The following is a 27,965-nucleotide window of genomic DNA, read 5'->3' as shown; positions in this document are numbered from 1 at the left end:
CTAAGTTCCTCTAAGGCTTTTCCAGCAGATACATCAATTGCTTCCATGTTCTGTCTTCGGACCAGCGCAGATGCATTATCAGCATACATGGTGATGACACTATGTGTTATTGCCAGAGGCAAGGGATTAATAAATAAAAAAAACACCGGGCCCAATACGGAACCTTGTGGGATGCCAATTCCCACTTTAAGGTTTTCAGACCGCATACTAGATCTGGAGCTATCCCTCACTGGCTACATATTGTGAGCGATCCGCCAAAAAGGATGCAAACCGGCATAACACTACTCCCCTTACACCATAGGATTCCGTTCTATCCAAGAGCAAAGTGTGATCTACGCAGTCATCACAAAATATCCCAACAGGGCGCTCACCCGCCTCAAGAGCCTCAATTACCCCCGACGAAAATGCCAAAACAGCAGACGTCGTGGACCTACCAAATACAAAGCCATGCTGGCCTATCGAAATAATTTGATATTTTTTCAAATAAGACATAAACCGATCCAGCATTGCATATTCAAAAATTTTAGAAAAACAAGAGGTTAAGGCTATGGGTCTGTAATTGTCAGGCATAACTCGATCCCCTTTTTTAAATACCGGTATAACTTTAGATATTTTTAAAGAATTTGGAAAAATTCCCTTTTCAAAAGATAAATTTATAAGATCAGTTAATGGTTTAAGGGAAGCCCCAGAATAAAAACGTTCTTACAACAAATATAAAATTAAGGCTTTGCAAATCTTTAATACTCTCTAAGGTGACCTATGGAAACGTACTATACTAGCCTAGTTTATATCAACGGGAAAAAATAGCCTACAAAAAATTCAAAATGCTTCAAAGTTTAGTTTTAATATGAGTAAATTTGATAATGTGACTCCGCTTTTAGAAAGTTCAAAGTGACTTCTAACCTTGGATGAGCGATGGACTTTACATTTGGCTACCATGGTGCATAGAGTGCTGATTTCCGCAGAGCCAGAATATCTACGTGACAAGTTAATTTCTAACGTCAAAATTCACGATAGAAATACTCGAAATAATTAGAGGCTTATTATCCGCAAGTACAAATCTACAAAATTTCTCAAGTATCGTTTAGTCATAACGGTCCTAAGTTATACAATACCTTTTCCTCAGTATCAATATTTAGGTAAAAAGTCAAGACCTTTATTTTTTCTAAAAGAATTGCCTAAAACGTCATCTTCTCTTCGTACTTTCAGCAAATATGTATTACTACCTACCTACTATAACTCTCTGATATACAGTAAAATTTAGCAACATTTTATATGTTTTTATTATTAAATTCTTACCTCGACGCCAAACAGACGGGCATTCTCGACGATTACTTTCAACTCTTGCATCGCCTCTTTGATCAGAGCCGCGGCCACTCTCGATTTCTTCCTCGTAATCATGTGAAAGTGATTCGACGTTTTCGTCAATTCGAAATCGTTATTTAAAAAGTTCGTTAATAAGGTTATATTGCTGTCGGAGAGCTCCTTGTGAATCAGGAAGTCTTGCAGTTGGGACTTTGGCACTTTACTCTCCTGGAATAAAAAAAAAACACCATTAAACTGAAGTTTTAGAAATTTTTTGTTTACCTTTATATCGGAGAGCAATCGCAGTAAATCTTGTTCCTCTTTTAGACCGCAATGCATTAAAATGGCTCTAAACAGGGACGTGTGGTTCAGTCTTATCTGGAAATGTTTATGTTTCATGCCGGGCAGCTCGTTGATTATTTTGTATACGATGCATAAAATCTCTGCGTCCGGCATTAAATTGCCTGCAAAGGAAATCGGTTAGGCCCGTAAGTAGGTAATTTTTTAGCGTCGACTTACCCTGGGTAGGACTCACTATATCGAAAGCGCACTCGTAAAACTCCCTGGGTACGAATCCGAAAACTTTCTTTTCTTTGCAGGCTCGCTCAACGGAGTATCTTTTGAGGGTAGTGATCCCGTTCCACGCCAAATATCTTGCGAAAGGAACCCTGAGAATCAACCAATAAACAAATTAAACTTTAAGGGTCTTTAATTTTTTCAAGTACATTCATGGACTAGTATTTAACACGAGATTTATACTTATTATTGTGAATGTGATTGTGAATACCTGTATTGTTGTGAATGCAGAAATGTGTGTCGCATACTAATGTCTACATAAAAACCATCAATATTAAATGTTTGACTTGAAAGTATAACGATTGTTTATTGAAGTTTATGGATAAAAATGTTGTGATGAAAAAAAGTTTAGGCTGCGGTTCTTAAAATTATTCATCACGTGTTTTGAAAGCTTAAAGGATCATTTGTTGTAGTCTGTATTGGATAAATATCAGAATAATAAATATTCTGAAATAGTAAAGAATAAAACTCAACCAGCGGTATAAATGAAGTTAAAAAATTTAAATAAGTCTAATCTTGCAGATTTCCAGTTAAAAACCACCAAAATTACAGCAGCCAAAAATTAACGAATTTTGATTGGATGCAAATACCAAGTTTAAACAACTTACAGAAGAAAAACTCCTATGACGTTAAAGAGATAAAAGGTTTTAAACCTTTATAGGGTACGCTTTACAGACACTTATAATGATAACGATTTACAATCTTTTACTAAAAAACTAAATGAATAAATCAATATTTTTTTATATGCATGTTCTGTTTAGGATACTATGCAGGTAACAAAGTGTTATAATTATACCGTTTTTAACTATTCTTTGAAAAATTGTTTTAAAGAAGTCTCATGTCCTAGATGAAGTGAGAAGTATAATTTAAAAGACTGCACAGCTCCAATTTTAAAGTGTCCAAATAGTATTGGGGAAAAAACGTGATGGTAGTGGCAACTCTGCAAATCGTTCTCCTATTGTTCGGCCTGTTCTCGTCTTAAATCGTGTGTTCTTGACCAGTAACAATTAATCTCATTATCTTTACTTTCGACGTCTTTCTACCTGTAGTACGAATGATTAGAAAAAAAAAGTTTACATCGTTATAATCATCGAATGTTGAAAAACGTTCAAAATTTAAATAACTCAAAGACCATTCAACATAAACACATGGATATCGTTAAATAGATTCTTTAGTTAATTTAATTACTTACCTATTTCGGCATTTTTTGAAAAACATCCAACTTTTTGAAATAATTTTTTTCCTAGAAAATTCACAAAAAGCTAATAATTCAACTTGGAAATGTAATCACTTATATCAACCAAAAAATCTCATATTTTTGCTTCTAACATTGATTAAACCCGATCTTTTCATTAGACCTTAAGGTAACAGAAATTATACTAAAGACGCCTTACGCGTCGCCAGAGACTAAGGTCAAAGATAATTATACTAACGAATAGATAACCCACGTAAATGGCAAGCTGTGAACCGACAAGGAGACATCAATGCTTCCCTAAATAAGAATATTTTATGCGCTAACCGTGTAAGAATCGAAGCGATGTTGCCATTACTGATAACATTTTAAATTTTATCTATTAGTGAATAATTCTCTCGCGCCGCGCCGTATAAAGGCAGAACGAGGTATTCGCAAAAATTAAGTTTTGGGAAAATAGATGTTTTAATTAATTTTTAGTTTATTCTTAACATATTGATTTAACTTATTATTAGAAACTTGTGACTATGTTTTTTGCCTTATTTATTTAGATACACTGAGATAAAATTGCTTGGGCCTTAATATATAGTGAGGTTTTGTCGCCTGCATTATTCGCTTCTGTAAAACTACATAAAATCTTACACCAACCATATTATTGCATCGAAAAAATTTGTAAAAATCGCGAAAAATTGTTGAGTCGTCATTTTGGTTTTGTTCGTATTAAAATTAAAATTTCTCCATTATTATTTCAAATGCTAAAATTTAAAAAAATGCACCTGTCTAGAAAAATAAAATGATTCCAAATCTATAAAGACTTAATTTTTGGCATTTTTTGCATTGATTTGTCTTTGTACCGCATCGCAGAATTATTATTGATATAAAGGCTAAAATTATTATTATTACTAGATTAAAGGCTTTATAAGGCCTTAATCTTTAAAGTTGACATTTGAAGTTAATTAGGAACAAAGTGGAGGAATATGTTTTAATAGAAAATAATTTTCAAAAACATTTTAAATAACAAAATCGAAGAAACATTACTAGTACCTATATTATTTTAATGAAAAAACTTAAAGTTATGGTTTAAAGCTAATTAAACAGGACAAAATGCCGGGTTGAATTTTGGTGCATAATTGCCTATATTTTATAACAAAAATTTAAAAACTTCTAATTTTAGTAATATAGGTATGTACTTACATAATATATGTATATGTACTAAGTATATGTATATTATACTTCCTGCTTAAGTTATTATAAAATTGGATTTTTATATATATGTAGGTAGTACATATTCACATTTTTATAACATTTATTACTAAAATCATGGATCCGCAAATAATTACGAAAAAAAAGAAAATTATTCTAATACTTATATGTACATCACATACATATAATCTATATAATCTAATACAATAGAAATACGAATTATTTTAATTTACAGCTATATAATTGATACAGTTAAGTGTTCAAACTCAAATTGTAGGATTTTTCATAAATATGAGAATACAGGGTGTCTCAGATTAAAAAAAACATAAATTTTGATGCAATTAATGGGTATGGTTTTCTTAATTTTCTCTCTAAAAAATCCACAAACTAGTTAACAAAATGAGCGGTTGACAAAAAAATTGCAAATAAAATATGCACATTTTTAATACAGCGTGTCCCTGGATGAACGTAATCGAAAACCATTTACAAAAGAATTGTTTTAGAAAACAAGAAATTATAAAATCTCGCAATTTGATAGGGTTGATAGGGATGGGGGCATACGACTTAAATATTTTTATGCTGGTGGCACTTCCGGTTATACAGGAAGTTAATGCTCATTAGCTTACATTAAATTATGTCTATACAGTGTGTCCCACTTAAAGGTTAGGCACCCCTCTAAAATTTTTGTTTCTTGACCAATTTTCAAAAACTTTTTTTTGTTGGATAGATGGTCAAAAATGGCAAGTTCGACATTTAGAGAAAGCAGGTCATGGTCTACTGTATTCTAGTTTAAAGTGCGAAAAATCGAGAAGTAGTATTAGCGATATTTATTTTTGAAAAATGGTACTGGATTATTGTTCAGGACCACTTAAAACATAAGTGTACCAAATTTGGTACAGGGTGTTGAAATAAATTGGAGTCAAATTTTTAACAGGCGCAATAACATTCTTAATCAAATACGAATATTTTTTAAAAATTTTGGCTAATTGGCATGCGTCTTGAGAACACAAAGTTTGGAAATATCCTTCAATAGTAAAAAACATTCATTCATGAATGTTTTTTGTAGATCAAATTTAACGTAAATTCAAAAAATTAAATGAAGTGTAGAGCGTGCCTTTTAAAATAAGGAAGTTAGCAACAACTTATGGTATAACCGGAAATGCCATCATCATGAACATATTTTAGTCATATGTCTCCATTAGTCTATCATGTTACCAACTGAAAAAATTGTTTTCGATATAAGGATAAGGATCGCGTCAGTTCGTGGGACACCTTGTATAATTAAGAAAGCTTGATAATAACAAATAGTACGAAAAACTACTTATTTTTTAAATTTTTTAGTTTTTATTTTTGTTATTTTTTTAAAGGCTCGTCCCATTTGCAAAAATTAAATATATTGTAACCAAATGATGCACTATAAAAAGTTTGTGTGAGTAACAAGAATCGTACTTCCTAGCCAAGTAAAAAGAGTATCTGTTGAGCGATAATTTTGTTCTTAATTTTGAGATTCAAACAATCTTGCGCTTTATATTCAATAAAATATTTTTTGGACAAAATAAACATCTTTTGGACTGAACTACTGTATTTATTACCAATACAGTAGTCATGTATAAAATAACAAACTTATTTAACGGTCCACTAGTCAAGATAAAAAAATGTTGGTTGTTACCTGTAAATACATTGCAATAAAAAAAGATAATTTTTTAATTTTTATATAGATTTTTGGCTATAAAGCTTGATAAAGCTCACAGAATCGGTGTGAATTGATATATATGTCAAAGGTATTTTGACTATCAAAGTAACAAGTGGTAGAGATTTAAGCTATTTAAATAAGTAAAAAATGTCTGTGCGTGACGTGATATTTTATAGGCTGTAGATTTTAGTGCTCTTTAATAAATTTTAATACTTTTTTCTCTAAGTTAAAGAGGAAAGCCAATCCCTATAAAAAATAACATGGGATTTCCTGTGTCCCACTTAGCAATGGCAACACTAAGTATACAAAACTGCATGAGCACAAAAAAACGATGGCGCGCAAAAGAGAAATTCTATCAAAAATATTTATATTAACGATCCTCAAACTTCCCCAAAATCGGTATCATATAATACCTACCTATTTAAAAGGAAAAGCGTAACTTATATTTTTTGTCAACCTGATGATCTAAATTCGACGATTCACTCATTTTTGAGTTTGTATACTTTAAAGTTGGTCAAGATTAGAAGATTCAGTATAATAAAATAAAATAATATATTTTTCGCCTTCACTCAAAAAGTTCACTTTATTGACTTTTACAGATGAGGCAGTAAAATGATTAATAGGGAGTAAAATGATGACGTTTAATACACGAGCTTTAGCGAAGGCAGTAATTTTAAAACGCCTATTTTACTCTAATAAATAACTATTATTATTTGTTATAGTACTATTTTTAAGGTTTTATCTCAAAGTAATTATTGTTTTGTAATTTGACTATTTAAACCGGTATTATATATTTTTATTCTTTAAATTTAATTTTCAGTATTCAAAAATTAACTTTGTACATCACCTCATAGTTTTACCACTTTACACATTTTTCATTTACCTAAAAGTCAGAAAATTATATTTTTTGGTTAACTGTAATTTTCATTGCCGAATAGTTCCCAATTAAAACTTGAGATAGATATAGATTGTAGGTGATGTCCATTTCACAGGTATTCAGCTGTAACTTTGCGTAAAAATACACGTATTTATACCTGGCTCTTCTAGGAGCCACAGTTAAAGACCCATGAAACGAACTTTAGGTACAAGGTGTTCCATTTAAGAGGAACAACGGCATATTTTTTACTTTTTCCGTATATTTACAAAATTGAAGATAGCCAATCGACGTATTTTAACTCGGAGAATTTGAAAATCGTAATAAGAAAACAATGTCGTCAGTCTTTTTTGTTTTTTATGGAATTGTTTTCTTATTACGATTTTCCAATTCTCCGAGTTAAAATACGTCGATTGGCTATCTTCAATTTTTTTAAATATACCGGGAAAGTCAAAAAATATGCCGTTTTTTCTCTTAAATGGAACACCCTGTACTTACTTACTAAGGCACTGTTAAGGTTAAGTATGTTTATAGAACTCTAGGACTTTTAATTTTAATTTAAATTCCGCAATTTAAAATCCAACGTTCGCAAATACTTGGATTTTTATAAGGAAATTTAAATATCTTTAACGTAGGATTCTCTCTTTTAGTTCGCCTACAGTCACAATATTGGCATAGATTGCCCGACATTATGTATTACAGAACCAATGAAAAAAAATAAAAAAAAAATAACAGAATTACGTCCGTCACAAGAGCGAATAACAAAAATAATATTGCGTTGCTAAGCCGAGTCGCAGCCGCCGAATTAAATTTTGCAACCCAGCCAAGCGATCAGCCAGATTTCACCGATGGATCCTCGCTCGAAAAGCGGGGATCCTTTTAGGTGGTCAAAAAATTTACATGGGATGAATTTTCTATAGTTTACTATTATTTTCTTTGCTAAGGTATTTCTCAAATACATCGAATGAAAGAAAAATATGTGAAATGGAAGATTTGCGTGGTGGTTTATACAGTTTTAATGGTTTTGTAATACAAAGTTTTGTGAATTTTGTATGTTATAAATAGAACAAATTTTTTTTTGAATTGTGTTACAACCTTTCAGGACAGGTCGGTTTTAGTACAATTTCGAAAATAAACTCTGAACTATATATATAGTCTAAAAGGTCCACAGAAATTTGTACTCTTATAATTGTATTAAAACCACTATGTGTCTTAGAAGATGACTTTCTCATAAATAAAATCGATTCTAGTATATTCTTAATAGTACAAAGTTCTGTCAATATCATATACTATTAAAAAACAAGGACTGTATTAAAGTCGACTTTATGCATGGCCAAAGGCTTCACATCACACACTAACAAATTCCAAAAGAGTGTATATTTATACACAAACCGCTTTTACATTAAACCTACTCAAAAAAAAAAAACTGTTTACCACACCAGTGTGTACAGGGAATACCAAAACCCTGATTTATACGAAACCAATACTGGAACAGTCCGTTACAGTACACATTTATGGTAAAATCCCTATTTTGATAGATACCAACCTGAGATCGTGGGACAAGGTCACGATGTTTCCGATATGGGTCATCAGTCGAACGCAAGACTCGGTGTCCTCGTGAAATTTGCTTTGGGGCATCAGCAGGGGGGTGACTACGTTTTGGCCGCCGTGGAGTTTAAAAGTCTAAAATTGAAGTCCACATTACACTATTTATGTTAAATACAACGTACTTACTAATAATTAATAGTTTATGGATGCACCTAGTAAACTAAACCTCTGTGTATCCACTTAAAACATTGATGAAAGAAACAGTAGTATTATTTTGTGTGTGTCAAAATAAGTGACAAATGTTTATGATATAATAAAGTGTGTTTTTTTTGTCATTTCTATATAAGCATTTGACATTATTGCATCAGAGATGTTGAAAGCAAACAAACGGTCTATAGTTCCACTATTGTTGTACAGCAATGCTAATTTTAGCTCGTCAATGCTGTAAGTGTATGCACAAGGTAGCATTTTAGGATTAATTTATCTATTGTCTATTGTCCTAGTCATTAACACAATTTAAGATAATGCCTCAAATTTTTTCTAGTTAGTTGAAATACACCGTTTACAGCTTAAGTAAAACTTCCTTAAGTTAAATGATAAATGAATGTTTACATATTATAGTTTCATGCGAATGATTAACGTGCTATCTTACTTTCTAATTTTTATAAGCAAATACGTTTTATATAAAAAGAGATCCACTATTAGTATACAATAATTGTATAGAGTATCTTCCTTTTTTAATACAAGATTTTTAAAATATAGTTTTGTATAATTCGAAGTGAATAAAGTGAGTTTTCGTATAGGCTCCCCCTCAGACACAATTACGCCGTACTTTATATGGGACTACTAAAATTTTATTGAACAGATTAACATGTTTTAATTAAGTATTAATTAATATTTTTAGTTAGTTTTAATATACGAGGATGTCCCCAGAAGTACCCGACCCAAGAAAGAAAAAACGAAAATTTTGGAAAAAAATTTATTTATTTTTCAATCTCCTTTTAGCTCTATACACTTTTCCCAGCGATGTTTTATAAGTTCGATACCCTTTTTATAATAAGAACTGTCTTGCGCCTCGAAATAGCCATTAACTGCAGACATCACTTCTTCATTGTTGGAAAATCTTTGACCACTGAGCCAGTTTTTTAAGTCTGGAAACAGAAAATAATCTGAGGGGGCTAAATCTGGCGAATAGGGTGCATAAGGTAGCAATTCAAACTTTAATTCGTTAATTTTGGCCATTGCAATAACGGATTTGTGAGTGAGCTGGTGCATTGTCTTGATGAAACAACACTTTCTTTTTAACCAAATGCGGCCGTTTTTGCTTGATTTCTTCGCTCAAACGTTGCAATAGGTTCGCATAATACTCACCGTTAATAGTTTTACCTTTTTCAAGATAGTCAATGAAAATTATTCCTCGGGCATCCCAAAAAACCGACACGGCAGATGAAACGGTTTTCGCCTTCTTTGGAGCCAGTTCTTTTTTTGGAGTCCATTGTTTTGATTGTTCTTTCGTCTCAGGTGTGAAGTGATGGACCCGTGTTTCATCCATGGTTATGAAACGACGCAAAAATTCTGCTTTGTTGCTATTAAATTACGCTAAACACTCAATTGAATGAAACATCTTCACGACACTCGAGTTTGCTCGAGTGTGAGTAAACGCGGCACCCATCTTGCACACAGCTTTCGTTCATGTCAAAATTTTCAGTTAATATGCGATGTACCGCACTTTTTGAAATGCCTACTATGTCCGCTAGCTCGCGCACTTTTAGTCGACGATCATCCAGTACCACTTTGTGAGTTTTCTTTAAAATTTCTGGAGTCATCAGCTCATCGTGGTCGACCACTGCGATGCTCGTCTTGGCAGCTCGTACGGCCTCGTTTAAACTTTGCTACCCAATATTTTACCGTTGTTAACGAAAGAACGCCCTTAATGCAGCAACAACTTTAAATGCAAAAATTCGTAATGAGCAGCTACCAGTAGTACGAGAGGTCAAAAACTTAGGAGTATACATTGATAGCGGTATTTCATTTCAAACACATATAAAGAATAAGCTCAAAATTGCATACATGCGCTTAAGAAAACTTTACGGCTTAAAAAATCATTTACCTGCTAAAACTAAATATTTTTTATGTAACACACTTGTTTTATCCTTATTTGATTATTGTGATGTTGTATACTCAATACAAAAACTTCAGAATTGTTGTATGCGTTTTTCTTACAAAATTCCATTTAGAAGTCACATTTCTCCTTATTTAAACAATAACTTAATTCTAAATATGAAAAATCGTAGAAAATATCACATGTATTCCTTCGTGTATCAAGTTATAAAAACTAGGGAGCCATTATATTTAGCTAACAATTTTACAAATTTTCTTCATGAGCATAACACTAGATTTATAAATTTATTTAGAATACCACAACATAGAACAACAAATTTTCAAAAATCTTTTGTTTTTGTCGCCTCTCAACCTAGACTTCCGGCTAATTGCAAAAGTTTTCCGTTTACTGCATATAAAAAATATATTCGTAATAAACTGCTTGATTCTCAAAAAAACAATACTTAATCTATAATAAAAATTAAAAGAGCTCAGCCGCTCGATCTTCTATTGCTGTCTACTTATTATTGTTATAAATATTAATTAATTTACCTTTCCTGCATATCCAGAACCCCCGCCTGCTTCGCCTAACTTAAATACTTAAGTATGATACTTAACACATGCATGTCTCGATTAATTAAGAAAATCTTTTTTTTTTACTTTTTACTTTTAAGGTTTTTGAAGGGCTATGCCACACAGGTTCTATCTTATGATCAACCTGTGTAAACGGTTCTCTATAATCGAGGCATGGTCCTATTTATCATGTATTTGGTAGGTTGTACAACATATGTATATTATTATGCTACAATTTTGTATATGATTATTTATTTACCTTCATGATAAATAAATTTGTTTTGAATTTTTTGAAGGAGCAGACTCATCCAGAGTAGAATCCAGTTCAGCTTTTATATTGGTTGGTATGGTTAGTAAGTATTGTATCACATACCGATGATCAATTTTACTTAAAACGTTCACTATTGATGGCTTCCAAAGAAATACTAAACAACGTGAAGTCTTCAAACTTGCAACATATGCTTTATAGATTGTATACTTTCTAATATACAGGGTGTTTCACTTTTTTGTAGCAGGACTTTAACAGTATTTAGAAAAATTAATTTTAAGGTCGGTTTCTCATATAAATATTGATCGTCAAACTTTTTGTTTCTGAGATACAGGGCGTTAAAGTTTCCCAAAAAAAAGGTTTTTATTTTTTAATATCCGAACTATCAAAGATATTGAAATCAAAATTGGTATAAACAATTCTAGGATGAAGGGTCATAATCGTAAATAATGTCATCTTTCTACGTTGGCCTGTGGCGGAGATATGACTAATTAATAATGTTAATGTGACTAAAAAAGTAGCACGCCACTGGATTAAGTCGATTAAACGATCATTTCTAAAAAGTGCATTTAATTATAAACAAAAATGCCCTCTTGATATTTTTTCGTATCTAACTCCGTTTTCTCCTCAAATTGGGTTGTAAAAATCACTTAAGATTTGAAGATAAATTTATTTCAACCGTCTAATAAATCGCAACATAGAACAATACCACAAATACTTATAACATATTTATAACAAACAACAGATTACAAGAACACAACGAACAATTAACAAATTTAAAGAAGGTGTTCGAAATGTAAACCATTTTCTGCAATACATAAATTACATCGACGAATAACCGAACGTGAAATGTTATTTATATTAGTTTATTTTAATAATTTGAATAGTGTGCCATGAAATAAAAACAGTGTCATAAAATGTAAATGTCATATTAGTATTATCGTGTCATATTAGTATTAATTGCAATTGCGTTCTCAAAAAGTGTTATTTGTTTATTTCTTCTGATCGTTTTTGTGTCAAAATGCCATTTATGTTTTCAAATCAAGAGTTAGCGGATATCCACTTTATTTATGGGGTTGCAAATGGAAACTCCGCAGAAGCAGCCCGAGAATATATGCGCAGATATCCGATTAGAAGGCATCCACATCCTTCAGTATTTGTAAGAGTCCATCGACAAATTATTGAGAATGGTTTAGGCAATGTACGAGGAAATGAAAATAATGTAAATTTTCGAATGGAGAAAAATAGGCAACAAATTTTGCGTGAGTTCAACAGAGATCCTACAACAAGTATTAGAAGAGTTTCCGCTGGTTTAGGAATTTCAGCTTCTCGTGTTTACCGAGTGTTAAGACGGGATCATAGACGTCCTTATCATTTGCAGCCTGTTCAGGGATTACAACCAGGAGATGAAGAACAAAGAACTGCATTTTGTCGTTGGATTCTTAATGCAGCTAATAATACTCCAGGTTTTTTAAATAACGTGTTATGGAGCGATGAGTCGTGCTTCACTCGGCGTGGAGTGGTCAATTTCCATAATCAGCACATTTGGGCGCATGAAAATCCACATGGAATTCGACCAAGAAACTTCCAGCATGAATTTAGTGTTAATGTCTGGATTGGTATTTATGACAATCGACTTTTTGGACCTTATTTTTTGCCACCACGGGTAAATGCTGCAGCCTTCTTGGAATTTTTAGAACGGGAGCATGCGAATATGTGGGAAGATATTCCTTTAAATTTAAGGAGACGGAGTTGGTTCCAGCTTGACGGTTGTCCTGCGCATTATGGGAGAATTGTGCGAAACTGGTTGGATACTGGTTGGACTCCACGATCCCCAGACTTAAACCCCTTAGACTTTTCAGTATGGGGATTTTTAAAAGAAAGAGTGTATGCGACACCTGTTCCAACAAGGGATGACCTTATAAATAGAATTAGGATTGCTTTTAATGAAATGTAATGATAATAATGAAATATTTAAAAATGTACCATTTTTAAATAACATTTCACGTTCGGTTATTCGTCGATGTGAATTATGTATTGCAGAAAATGGTTCACATTTCGAACTCTTTAAATTTGTTAATTGTTTGTTGTGTTCTTGTAATCTGTTGTTTGTTATAAATAAGTTATAAGCATTTGTGGTATTGTTCTATGTTGCGATTTATTAGACGGTTGAAATAAATTTATCTTCAAATCTTAAGTGATTTTTACAACCCAATTTGAGGAGAAAACGGAGTCAGATACGAAAAAATATCAAGAGGGCATTTTTGTTTACAATTAAATGCACTATTTAGAAATGATCGTTTAATCGACTTAATCCAGTGGCGTGCTACTTTTTTCGTCACATTAACATTATTAATTAGTCATATCTCCGCCACTGGCCAACGTAGAAAGATGACATTATTTACGATTATGACCCCTCATCCTAGAATTGTTTATACCAATTTTGATTTCAATATCTTTGATAGTTCTGATATTAAAAAATAAAAACTTTTTTTTTTGGGAAACTTTGACGCCCTGTATCTCAGAAACAAAAAATTTTACGATCAATATTTATATGAGAAACCGACCTTAAAATTAATTTTTCTAAATACTGTTAAAGTCCTGCTACAAAAAAGTGAAACACCCTGTACTGATATTTTTCAAACTACTCCCGACATCTCTAGGTCAGGCCGGGTAATTCTGAGACCACCCTCGTATGTGGACCCCATTTTAGATGTTTATACATTATAATATGAGATATTTTATACCGTTAGCCTCAACCGCCTGGACAGTTTAAATTTGTTTATTTACGGTATTAGTAAAAGCAATACATTTTGTTTTAATGAAGTTTAAAGTGAATTTAAGGCAATCCAACCACATTGTAATTGAGTTAATGCCAACTTAATTTCAGTCCAAATATAGCAACCGTATCATTAGCGTAGGAAATAAGCAAACTATTAAATAATTCAATAGCCATAAGGAACTTTGTAAAAAAATTATAGGGTCCAGAACTGTTCCTTGCGATATAGAAATATTTTAATTTTTTGGTTCACTTTTTGTTTTTTCCTATTATACTAATGGATAAAAATCAGTTAGATTGTGTATAGTATGCCATGATCACTTGAGACTTTAACTGTTCCGTGTGTTTATTTATTTTTAAACATCTTAATCTTTGTTGCATACTAGATTAACTCTTCCAAAAAATTTTACCTTGAAAATATGTCTAAAAGTATTTAATAAATTTCCAAATGACATATAAAATTGCAATAGTTTGTCAACATATGTAATAGCCTTAACGTATATATTTATTTCTGTTACTGTTTTATATGCCTAATCATGTTTTTGAGTATGTAAACTAGGTTAGCTTCTTTGAACATGGACGCATTTGATTAGAATTTTGAATTCGTTGCCGTTCACTCAGATAACTCCTAATAGTAAGAGATACCTTCTTTCCCAAGATTAAATAAACAAGCAGTTTCTTGTTAAGAGAAGGTCTGTTTCAATTACCTTGACGCAAACTTCCCTCACGAAATTGTACAGGTTCAAAGATTTCGAGCAGATTGGATTCGCAGGGTCCCTATCATAAGTGATGTCTTGGGCCGGCGTGATGGTTTGTTTGAAACACGAAGAGATGAGAAACCTATATCCTAAAAATACAATGGGAGCAACGAAGTGTTTATTTTTTTGGGGAATTTTTCGTACCTTTTGATTGGGGATTGCTTAAGGTGTGCCTCACTAATTCCTGTAGCTCGCGATCCTCTAAAATCGGAGGCGGTAAATGTTCGGATTGGAGCAGTTCCAAGGAGGTGGGACGTTTGGCGATGTCGTGGTTCAGTAGCCACCTAAATGAATACAATAATTTATTTTAAGGGTTTTTACCTTTGGTATGTTATAAAATCTACAATATTAGTCTCTAACTTGGAATAGATTCAGTTAATCAAAGGTGTTCTTTTTCTTTGTGAAATATATTAGTATTTTAAATTGCCTTTATTTTAATGTAAAAAAAATGTTTTACAGTGTATCTCAAATGTAAGATATAACGTAATCGATTAATTTTTTTAATGGCAATCCTGGTTTATAATGACAGTTATTAAAGGGCATAACGAGTTACACATGCGTGCCTAATTTCAACTTTCAACTCCTTATCACTTAAAGAAAACCCGTGCTGTCTCGATTACCACACCTATTGTCCCCATTGTATCTCCCAGTTATTAAAATTTCTTTTTGACTCCAATAAACTCATTTTTTTCAGTATTCCAGGAACTTGACGCATTTTTATTCTTTTTTCAACTGCCTGGAATGAATAAAAAATTTCTCCCTTCTCTCTCCAGAATATAACCCCAGATATATTCTTTAACTGCCTGGAAGATATTTTAACCTAATTCACAAATTAGAGGAGGATGGAAATAAAGAGATATTTTTCTTCTATAATTGGACTAATTAAACGTGAAAAATCCGAATTTCCAGTCGATCCAGACACTATGAATAAAATAAAACCATGATATAGAAGGAAGAAGAAAATTGAATTCTCATTTATATATCTTTGTCCCAAATTAGAATGGACTTGGAATGGATTATTTATATTAAGAATGGATCAATAGTCTGAAATTCCTACTATTTTAACACTTTTTGTACAAAAAAAGAGACTCTTTTGAATATAAAGGCCCCTAATCACGCATAAGGACGAATTTAGTACAAATTTAAAACTAAATCCTTGACTATTTATAGTAAAAATTGTTGCCAAACTTTGAATCATTAAAATTAGAAAATATATGGTATTTAAACACGGATTGTACAACAAAGAGACCTTGATTTCAATCACGATTCGATCATTATTATAACTGATATTATTATTTTTTTCAGGAGAAAATTCCAAAGTGGACCGTTTTCGAACTATAAGACCATTATCCATAATTTAATAAGAAACTTTGAAAATCCGTACCTTGAAAACTATAAGATATAACGGATTTTCCAGTATACTAAATTATTAAAAAGGTTCCAAACATTTCAAAAACGTTAAAGAAAACTTCTGAAAGTTATTAGATTTCCTAGAAAAAAAATTCCAAAATGGACCATTTTCGGACTGTAAGACAAATAGGCATAATTCAATAGGAAACTTTGAAAATCCGCAGTTTGGACACTATAAGACATACGGCTGTTCCAGTAGTTCCAAACGATTTAGAAGATTCCAAATAGTCAAAAAACATTAAAGAACATATTTAAAAACGATTAGTTTTTCCAAAAAAAAAATTGTAAAGTTGACCATTTTCAAACTGTAAGACAAACATGGATAATTAAAAAAAAACTTTGAAAGCCCGTTGTTTGAAGACTCTAAGACATACAACATTTCCAGTGATACCAAATGATTCAAAAAACATTAAACATTTCAAAAACGTTAAAGAAAACGCTTGAGAGCTATTCAAATTGGACCATTTTTGGACTGTAAGACAAATGTGCTTAATTCAATAAGAAACTTTAAAAATCCGTGATAGAACTTGAAAAGTATAAAACGTATCATATTTCCAGTGGTACCAAACGATACAGAAATAGTCCACAGTTTTAATTATCCAATGAAACACAGTTACTTCCAGAAAACGTACAGACTCCCCTTCAGTTTTTTTTGACCACACGTTCCTGCCATAATATTAGGTCCAACTAACTGCTGAAACGTCCGAATTTGTGACCTATTACTTCCGGTTTCGGGTGAGCCCCTAAACTCCGAGAGACTGTCATCGTGGCTTAAGCGTTTGATGTAAGAATACTAATCTTAGTATTTGTTTTTGATCAAATAGCTATCTGATCTTATCGTAATGTGCTCGGATTTTTCAGCATTTTCGTAGCTTAAATGGGTAATTACGACTAAAATGACAAGCAACTCAAATATTTTTACGTTGGTAAAAATGATCCTGCAGGATCACTGGATTAATTCACCTCTCCTTAATAACATATTAATCACTCTTATTACGGTTTTCTCCTTCTAATTTTATTGGATTCTTGTGGTCTCCTTTGAATCATAGAGTATTGTTTCAAATGTAGTTCAAGTGGAGTGTAGTAAATCAGTAGACTCTCTTCTCGTGTTCTCCTTTAGATCATCATCCTTTTTATTGGGCATTTAATCCATTTGTTCTTCATTTATTGAATCAGATTTAATCATCAAGTGATTACTGTCTGAAACCAAATTGTTTGTTAAATTCAAACAATTTGGTTTCAGACTGGACTTTTCAGACTTTTATTTCCTACTTATATGTTCATTATCTTTGTCTAAAACAAGAGGTTTTTCCACAACAGTTATACCGTTTGTATAACTAGAAGTTTCCAAATCAAATAAATGTTTTTATAATTTCGTGACTTCTTATCAAAATTACAATCCTAGTTAGAACTGTCTGTTTTACTTAATGGTCCAGCTTGCTTTATCATACCCCTGTGCCTTGACGTAAGTTTCTCTATTATTTCAGACTCTTCCTAATTATTTTTAACAATGTTAAAGTCATTTATTAATTTTTCGTATAGCTATTGATCAACTGAATAATCAATCCTTGTCAATATCATCGTATTTCATCATCAGGAGTTTTTGTTGGCTTCTTGTTTTCCATATAAATCTTTTACTTGATGAGTAGTCGTTTCTGTGCGATCTTCAGCTCCTGGTAATTGCCCCTTCTCGCTATTTTCAGTTTTCTGAAATAATGGTTAAATTTTCCATAATTGCTAACATATCAGAACTTTTTTAGTTCTGTCCTGCATTCCTCCCGTCACTTTTTCATTACTTTGATTGAACTCTATTAATTTATCATCATGTTCTGAAAGTAATTAAATGATATTGTTCTTCAAATAGACTACACATTATACTCAAACAAAATTTTCAGCTCAACCACCAAATTAATTAATTAAATTAATTCAGTCGAACGATTCAATATTAAACGTCAATATTGCTAAATAGACTCACTTAATTAAAAACTGCTTTTTAGTGCAAAAATCGTCCGGTAAAAGCACCTCCTTCATCCTTAACTTGGTGAGCACCTTAATTCTTTCCATGGCAGTGGGTAAGGGCCTGTAAGACATCTCGAACAGGATAATTCCTACAAATAATTCGCACTAATTGTCTCTTCAACTAATAACAGTAACTTGCTTACCTAAACTGTAAATATCAACTTTTTCGTTATAAACCGCTCTGCTGGCCGAGTTAATTTCAGGCGCAACGTACAATGCGGTACCGACTTGTCCGGTTTTACTCTCGTCCGCCAGGTCTTCCCTTAAGCATTCGGTTTGGCTTCTTGCTGATGCTAAAAAACGTTTTTTTTTTTTGTGTTATATATTTGTCCATGTTCTATTTTTTACTATTTTCAAGTCTGAAGAAACGAGCGAAACGTAATGTAAATATACGAGCATGTTAATCAATTTTTATGGAAAAAGTTTTTAGAATCAGGCCTTAAAGGATAACATGAGTTGATTTCTTCCAGATCTATTTCCTTTCTTGCAGTTGAAGTGTAAAAACCAAGTTTCTGTCGATATTTCTTTTAAATTTTAATTGCCTGGAAAAAAACAACGTTCTCCAGGCAGGTTCCTTTTCAAAAACAAAGAGCATAACAATCCTAAGAAGAAGACTTTAACTGATTGGAAAGAGTAATGTTTTTCAAGCAGTTGAAGCCCAAAAATAAAGTAACAAAACCATTTTCAGGCAGTGAAACGTTAGTATTTAATGCTAACCGTCAATTAGTTGTATTAATAGATTTTCTCCCTGCCCTAATTAGACATTTTATACCAGAAATAAATATAGAGTAATTATGTCTCTTATTAATCTGATAATTGTTGACTTACCGCCAATCTCTCCTTGTCTGTACCGTATGGCGATGGTAGTGGCCAGCCCGAAGTCACCAATTTTAACGTGATCGAACGAATCCAAGAAAATATTGACCGGTTTCAGGTCCCTATGGATCATACCTTGTAAGTGAATATGAGCCAAACCTACAACGGAAACAACAACAATAAATTGTTATAATAAGTTTTACTCTATTTGGTGTGTTATTATGGCAAGAGAAAGGACACTTAAGCGCACAAGAATCGAAATATTTCCGATCGAGATAACTAAATGGGACAAAATGTATCTTGTTGTCTTAAAATCGCTCTATAACGTTTGTTTTGGGTTTAAGGCATTTAATCCTGATCGAGGGGTAAATATCTGCCCAGAATGTTGTACACCATAATTCCTTTTTGGCTATTCAATCCCATTAAATCACCATAGATTCTTGTAAATCCCTCTAAAAATTCCATAAATCCCCATAACTTTCTATAAATCCCCATACATCCCCATAAATTCGAAATAAAACCTTAGTAATTGATAATTTTGTTTAATATAGTCTGTTTTTTATTTAGTTTTTAACTAGATATTTAGCATAAACACTACTTATTTAGCAATACCTTTATGATTTGAGATGGATTTTCATAAAATAAGACGCATACGAAAAACTAATTTTTTTTATTTTTAAATAGTGCCCTTACGAGGTAAGATATAACAGGTAAACAAACATTTAAAACTAACTAATATCTTAACAGTTTTGCTGTTTCTTTTTGTAACTAATATTAATCTGCTTTAAGACATCTTTACCAATGTGGAAAATATTCAGTTCATTTTCCTCTATGAATATAGGTCCGAAAAAAATATATTGTATTTCTACATTTGATATGTCTTGTTTCCCAGGCCATTTAAACTCATATCGTTTTCGTTTCATTTGTCTTAAAAATGTCATTTCTACCATAGAATTATCGGCATTGCCATCAATATTTCTTAATATTTTTCCAACATACACAGAAAAAAGACGGAGAAAATTTGCCTAATAAATATTTATTTGAATAAACCATTTTTTTTTCAACTAAACTGCGTATGTTTTAGGTAAAAAATATTTATTTTATTTGAATAATTAAGAATGTTTGATGTCTTTGGAAAATTTGTTTGCTTCATTTTTCCGGTAACTCTTTTATGTCAAATAAATAATTATTTATATGAAATATATTTGAAATCAAAATAGATCTAAATATATATCTTTTTGTTGCAAGCCGTCTGATTTTGTGGCAAATATTTATTTATTTGCGTCGCAGACTTCTTAAAAAAAGAAGGGGGTGAAACTGGCAAAGCACTCAAAGCAGGTTGTTCGTATACGTCGCGTCGTGTCGTATTGGTAGAGTCGCCAACGCGCTATGCATAGTACAGGGTACAGGCAGACGCTACTCCCGATCCCGCATTAAAATAAAACGTGTTTTCACTCTTTTTGTCGTATATATAGTGACTTGTGATTATATAAAATATATATATGATGGAGGGCCTCTTGAATGATTGGAAATTAAGTTCTTTATGGCCTGTATTTAGAGGTAATTAGATTTATTACTAATATATAATATTATGTATCTTATGTAGGTATATTGGCTGATGCAATTTTCATTAAAATAGGTACTTTATTTGGGATTTTCTATTGAATAATTTATTAAGTATATTTATCTTAGTAATTTGGCGGTATGACTCTGTCCACATACCTATTATTTTTGGCTGAATTTGTTATAGCCCCATTATGTATAAGTATATGATAGACCTTTGTTTATTTCTATATATTCCAAAGAAGTTTTAAGTTTTTTTTTTGTTGTGGCTTAATTTTTTAATTTTTATATAGCCTTAATTATACTTATATAATAAGTAAGAGTTTTTGTTTTTGTTCAATAATAAAAATGTGTTCTACCCAAAAGGTGTTTTTTTTCTGTTTTTACTTGTATTTCATCAGAGCGTAAAATTCACGTTCCTAAAAAAATTATGTTTTTTAAAGATATAAGGCAAACTATATAAGTATACACTACGTATATAAATCCAAAAAAAATGTGACGAAGCTAAAGTATTTATTGCTTTAAAATTTAGGATCTTTTAAACAAATTGTAAACCAATTTGTTTAAAAAATTTAAAAATTTCTTAAATTTTAAAGTTAATGAATATTTTTGCTTCGCCACTTCTTATTTAAGTCAGTGTATTTATATCAAATAAATATGTGTGGCAAACAAACAATAATAATGTTTGTGTTAAATATATATTTGGTTGCGTAAAATATTAATCAAATAATGGCAAATAAAACTTATTACTTGAAAAAAATATTTATTTGGGACTATAATAACCTAGGGTTTTAAATTAAATAAATAAGAACAGTCCCCCAAATAAATGTATAGTTGTTAAAACTAAATAATTTATTTAACCGGAATAATCAGTGTGTCTAAATAAAAATTGGGTTTCTTGTCTTAAAAAAATATTTGTTTGCTTCAAATAATTAAAAAAAATATTTTGAAATAATTATCATATTTCATTTAAACACACAGTTGTTTGGCATATACCAACTAAATATTTATTTGCAGGGACTCCAAATTTATTTAAGAGAAGCGTTTCGTTTTTTCTGTGTACCAACCTTTGTCGTAATATACTGCATAAAATTTATCAGTCTCTACTGAAGTTAAAATTACGGATAAACCGAGGGATAAACTAGAATTTTTGTAGGGGAAATCTTTTTGTGCGTTTTCTTTTAGGTTTTTCTTTTTATTTACATTAGTTTCCATATCGATATCATCTTCAGAAAATGTTTCTGTATCAGGACTGTCGTATTTTATGATCGAGGTATCTTCCGAACTATCTGAGCTATCTGTCTCACTTCTCTTTTTGTATTTTTCTTCATATTTTGATGGAGATTTTGATAATTTTTTTTTCCTTCCTTCTTTTTTAGTCCTTTCATGTCTTCCTGTAGTTCTTACGACAAAACGATTAAGTCTGTCTGTACTAACCCTATTTTTAGTTTCCTCCAGCAACCAACAGAGCGATGACTTTCTGATAATTTTTGATTTATCAGCAATAGTAGTGACTCTGATATATGGACCCTCTTCAATCTTTTCATCCATTAATTTTTGATCATAATTTCTCAAAATAAGGTTATCCATAACTCCAATACGAGATATATCGCATAAATCTCTAAATAACTGGCTATTTGGATTGTTTAAGTCATCGCCATTAAAATCTTCAGTTTCTACTGGTAGAGAAGTAAAATTGTAGTGTTGAAGCTCATTAGGTGAAATCTCGAGTGAAACATTGCATGAATTGTCATCTTTAATGTCAATTATATTATCATCTATCTGCATCTCCTCCTCGTCGTCTGGACTTTTCATCTTTTACAATGTCTGTCATTGGTGGAATTGCGGAATAATACAAATTATTTTCTTCGACAGAAATGCCCAGTTCTTGCGCACATATTAGACCGTCTTGCATTGCACGATCTACTGCATCAGCTATCATAGTATCTGTAGTATTTATATTTTATTTTTTATATCTAGTTTTTTAGATCTGTAACTCCTAGCAAATTTGTTTCACTCTCGGTGACAATATTAATTTTCTCTTGATGTTTCTTTTGCCTTGGAAATACAATGACATCTTTGAGATCATGTATAATATGATTTACTGTCTTGATTCTATCTAAACGCCCCAAAATATCTTTAACACTGAAATTAACCACTGTAGAATATATGGAGGTCATAGACCTGGTAGTCCTGAAAGTTTGTTCACAATTCTGGCTTCCAAAAAGTACTGTTAGGAACATGTCGCTTGACAAAAGTGGATTTTCACGGATGTTTATTATAATATTAATTAGTGAGTGGGCATTTAATTCAGATGAGATAAAATATTCTCCAATTTTGTATTTGTTTTTTACAAGCCACTGACGCCAAATTCTAAGAAAGGAAACGCAGTACCAAATTGAATAGATTCTACTTCTGACATCCATTTTGTGATCTAAAAACAAACTAGTAGCTCAATTTCAAATAGGCAACAGTACCTGAATTCTCTGAATCTTGCTCTAATAAGCTAATAACGTTATTTGAACATATTTTATCTTCTAATTTTAAATCGGAATATGTCAACAGGTGCTTGTCTTTGGAGTGCTCTGCAATTAATTGCTCCAATTGTTAAGAACTTGCATAAACATTACCGAACTTTAACTTGATTTTAGGGTTAAGCAGTCTAGTCTGTAACTTGGTTGCTATATGTACCGTGTCTTGAATATAAGAAAGTATCATCAGTATCATCAGCATCATAAGAATATAAAGAAGTACCATCTTCTGTACTATAATTTGCTTGAAACCACCTCCATTTGGATCGTAGCAGGACTTCGGTACAGCACAATTTAGGGCCTTGTCTCATTGCCTTTAAAAGACGTGTATCCCCATCTGAGCCAAAACCCAATACAATAACACCTTGCTCTTTAAAATTTAATTTTATATGCTGCCATCGTTTTGTAACATCAGCTGCTGTAAATCTATTATCTGTGCCAAACACTGCAACACAGTATCCTGGCGCGTTCTGTGATGTGGGTTGGGCCATAATTACATATGCATAATTTGACCTGGTAGCGTTTTTAAAGTGGTCCTGTATTGCTTTTGCAGATGTTGCTAAAAACGAGTCTCTTGCAGGTATTCCATTTACTAATGGCATAGTAAAACCAACCAACTTATTAGTCCTCGAATCATATTCAATTTTGCTGGTTACTCTAGTTGCATCCTCGCTGATCCATAAAACGTTAGGTAAATTTCTTTGCTTCATAAACGTACAAATGCCATCATAGTAAAAAAATCCTTCCTCTATGTTTAAAGAATTTTTGGCAATAAATTTATTTAAACAGCTTATAGATGGTAAACTGCCTCTCATATTTTCGTAAAGCGTTTCATAAAGTAACCGTCCACCTACATAAAATAAATATAACGAGTAGTACTTTATTGGGTCATTATATGCATTCCGATATTTTGACTGGCTTGAATTTTTTACAGATAAGTCAAACAACCAGGTCAACAGTTGGCTTGGTGAGTTGGTATGATCTGGACATCTGGGTTCTTGATTACTTAAATTTGCCTCAAAATTGTCCAGAACAGTTTGTAGTTGCAATCCCATGTCATCTTTTCGTTCGATAATATTCTTAGTATAATTGCTAACTTGTCTTGATGCGAACGTGTATTTAACAATGCTATTTCACGTGTAACTCTCGGTGTAACTCGGCAGCTAGCTAGTTTCAGACTTGTTGCCACACGTTAAATATGTGATGCGCATGCATCAAACATAAACAGATGATTTAAATCCCTTGTAAATCCTTAGTAATTCTTTATAAATCTCCATAAATCCCCGTAAATCCTCAAAAATCGCGATAAATCCCCAAACATTTTTATAATTCCTTAATAAATCCCATAAATCCTTTAGAGTGTACACCATAAATCCCCAGATATTTACCCCTCGATCCTGATTTCGAGTTATCTAGATGTTAAAAAAGCTGATTGAAGAACGAAATTACCTCAACTAGGATAGTTTTATATGTATATTCAACTTTAATTTATTCAGTTGTTAAATTTGTATATTTTAAGATTGTATCGATCTCCATCTGCTAATTTAGATTTGTTTTCAGAAAGGTTTGAGATCCTCTTAAGTGAAATTCCGGTTAATGCGATGTTGATTCTGACTGGCGATCTTGATGTAAATTTTCTAGACAAATTCGAATGCTTTTTAATCTGTTAAACTCATTTAATTTTAAGATGCACGTGGATCAGCCAACCCGGATCTCAGCATTTTCTTCCTCACTGATAGATTACTTCTGTACGAATTTGAACCAACACGAAAATCAGTGTACAACAATCAATGCCGGTTTGTCTGAGCATGAGGCAATAGTGGGATTGGTAAAGCTTAATAGTGCAGCTAATAAGAATAAGTTTAGACGCGGTACACTTTATACTAGAGCTAATTTCCGCAAATTCTCTTTGCCTTGCAATATGTCAAATTGGAATAATGTATTGACTACTGTTAACCCACTGCATAGCTTTCATCAAATAGTATATTAAACAATGTTAACACTGCTTTTCCTGTTGTCAATATTAAAAAACGAAATAGAAAACCTTGGTATACTAAGGGTTTACGAGTATCTGGGAAAAATATGCGCTCCCTTTTTTACATTAGGAAATACGCTATGAACAATGCAACATTTTTAAATTACTATAATAGATACCGCAAGATTTACAGAAACTCAATCAAAATGGCTAAGTGGACCTACTTTCAAAGGAGGATATATAGTTCCTCCAATAAAGCAAAAGAGTCTTGGAAGATTTTAAATGAGCTAAGGGGCAAAAATAATGCCTTGGTTATTCCTAGTACCTTAGATTCCAATGTCCTCAATTCCTTCTACTGTGATGTTGCTAGTAACCTTGCAGCCAATATTTCACAAAAAATAGATCCCAGGAGCTATCTTAACAATGTGGTAGTAGCCGAATCTTTCTTTTTTGCCCCCACAAGTGTGGAGGAGCTTATACAGTTAATGGTTAATATTAAGAATAAGAGTTCATCAGGTTGGGTTCATCAGGTCATTCTCTTAGAATATTTTCTGCTTTACCTCTTTTTGCTTTGCAAGTTTTGGCCGAGTCAATTGACTTTTCATTTATATCTGGAGTTTTCCCAGAGTGCTTAAAAACAGCAATGATTGTTCCTCTTTACAAGTTACCTTTTTCTAACTTTAGACCTATACCGTTATTGCCTACTTTAGCCAAGATAGTGGAACGGCTCGTTAGGGTGAGGACAGTTTCATTTTTAAATAGGTTTGGCCTATTGAGTCTTCAGCAGTTTGGCTTTCGTGAGTCTGTGAGCACAAATTATGCTATCTTTAGCTTTCTAGAGCATACACGTTAGTGACGTTAGGTGTTTTGTGTATGTTATGGTCTGATGATGCTCTAGTCGAGCGAAACATGTAATTTTATTAAATGTACTTGTGATGCTGTAGATTTTGGGTTTTTACCTTTTATAAAAGTATCAAAAAAAGTCAATCCCATATGCATTTAACTTTAGTTCCTTATTTAATATAATCTAAGAACTAATCTAACCAACGGTTGTAAATTTTAGTTTTAGGCATACGTTTCAATCATAAAAAATGTACTTGTTAGATATAGTTCTAACTATAAACCCTTGCCTATCCATACCAAGTAATTAACCTCACCCAAAAAAACCCAAATATCTCAAAAACTACCACAGATCAAATCAAATAAAACAAAAAGCACTGGATTCATAAAACCCCATTTTACACCCCCATTTAAAACGTACCTTCAACAATTTCCCTAAACAATCTCCACACTCTGTCCTCGTTCAAATACAAGTTGTCATCGTCGATGGCGCTCCTCAGGGTGCTCTTCTCGCAAAATTCCATCTGGATGTACAAATAGTCGATCTGTAGGACGGTCTCTGGTAAAGCGGGCTCGAGGGGGCCCTGCGCCTCATCCGGAGGTGCGGAACTCTTGGACGATGAGGAGGTGGTGGTGCCCTCTCCCGAACCTCTCGCGAATTCTATCAGGTCCGAGTCGGAATCTGACTCTGGATGGAATCTTGAGAAAAAAACATGTGTAGGTTTCTTTTTTTTTTTTTTAAGTGTGCCACTTACTTTCCCGTAAAGGGATCGTCCTCGTCGTCGTCGCTGGAATCATCCTCGGAGGACTCGTCGTCGTACGGGGCGTGCGATTTACTGTCATACGTCACGGATATTTCGATGTTTTTCATTGGCGGAGCGAGTTTTTCTATGTCGTCGCTCAATGTGAACTAGAGCGGCAGGAAATTGAGGTTAGTGTTTTAGTTCGTGGAAATACTGCCAATATTTGAATGTTCCCGGAAAGTTCAGGGAGTAACGTTAAAATATTAGGAGTGGGGTATAGTAGGGCACGAATGATTAAATTTAATCACTTACAGCAGTAATACCAATTACCCAATATACAGGGTGTCTACTAGAAAAACCGCCAAACTTTAAGAAGTGATTAAACAAGTCATTTGCAACAAAAAAGTCGTATAACATTTTTTCGAAAAGTTGTTAGTTCTTGTGGTATTTAACATTTTTTGATTTTATTAATTTTTTTTTCATATAAACAAGAATATCTCCGTTATTCTTACCACCACATAAAATTTAGATATACCATCTGAAAGAGAATTAAATTTGCTATAAGATGGGTATATTTAAGTTTCTGAGTAATTTTTTATACCGGGTGTTATCAGAAGTTAAACGTAACATTTGGGAAATGTGCAAAAAAATAGTGGTATCTTCTTGTTTGTCGTTTTTCTAAAATTTGGTAAATAGGGACATGTTTTTTTTTAGCAAAAACTACTGCATTTAATATGCTTTCCAATGATATACTTACTTTTGTGATTGTTTTCACAGCAATATCATGGGCAAAAGAAAGACAACCGCAAAAATTGAAAATTTTCAATTAAATTATTACAAAAATTGAAAATTTTCAAATTGTATATTTCTTGATTGACCAAAATTCAAAAATTTCATTAAACAAACCTAAAATTATAATAATTGTTCAAAATATCTTCCCTCTTGTTCATCTTCTTCTGACACTATCAACAACCCGTTCAAGTTCAACGCGTTTTTGTCGCATTTCATTGCAACACACACTAATTCGATTAATTAGTTCTTCTCGAGTATTAATGTTAATACTATAAACATTAGATTTGAATGTGCCCCAGACATAAAAGTCAAGGGGCGTAAGGTCAGGGCTTCTGGGCGGCCATCTTACCGAACCGTATCTTCCGATCCATTTCTCACCAAACACTGAAAATTAAAATGTGGTAATT

General features: G+C 32.3%; 1 protein-coding gene across 2 annotated transcripts in view; it reads right to left on the bottom strand.

The window, feature by feature from the left end:
• LOC126735947 (eIF-2-alpha kinase GCN2) overlaps window positions 1–27,965 on the bottom strand; it is a 62,573-nt gene that overhangs the window by 15,255 nt on the left and 19,353 nt on the right. For both annotated transcript variants that reach the window (XM_050440073.1, XM_050440072.1), the window contains exons 11-21: window positions 26,779–26,933; window positions 26,445–26,722; window positions 19,127–19,273; window positions 18,442–18,591; window positions 18,255–18,387; window positions 15,014–15,153; window positions 14,819–14,958; window positions 8,390–8,526; window positions 1,825–1,973; window positions 1,588–1,769; window positions 1,300–1,533 (exon numbers count right to left, since the gene is read on the bottom strand). In XM_050440073.1, the coding sequence (XP_050296030.1) occupies window positions 1,300–1,533; window positions 1,588–1,769; window positions 1,825–1,973; window positions 8,390–8,526; window positions 14,819–14,958; window positions 15,014–15,153; window positions 18,255–18,387; window positions 18,442–18,591; window positions 19,127–19,273; window positions 26,445–26,722; window positions 26,779–26,933 (1,845 nt within the window). The remainder of the gene's footprint in view (window positions 1–1,299; window positions 1,534–1,587; window positions 1,770–1,824; window positions 1,974–8,389; window positions 8,527–14,818; window positions 14,959–15,013; window positions 15,154–18,254; window positions 18,388–18,441; window positions 18,592–19,126; window positions 19,274–26,444; window positions 26,723–26,778; window positions 26,934–27,965) is intronic.

The sequence above is a fragment of the Anthonomus grandis genome, chromosome 5 (assembly GCF_022605725.1).
Source record: "Anthonomus grandis grandis chromosome 5, icAntGran1.3, whole genome shotgun sequence".
NCBI lineage: Eukaryota > Metazoa > Arthropoda > Insecta > Coleoptera > Curculionidae > Anthonomus > Anthonomus grandis.
Note: the sequence above shows the minus strand (reverse complement) of the source record. Positions and strands in the feature narration are given on the sequence as shown.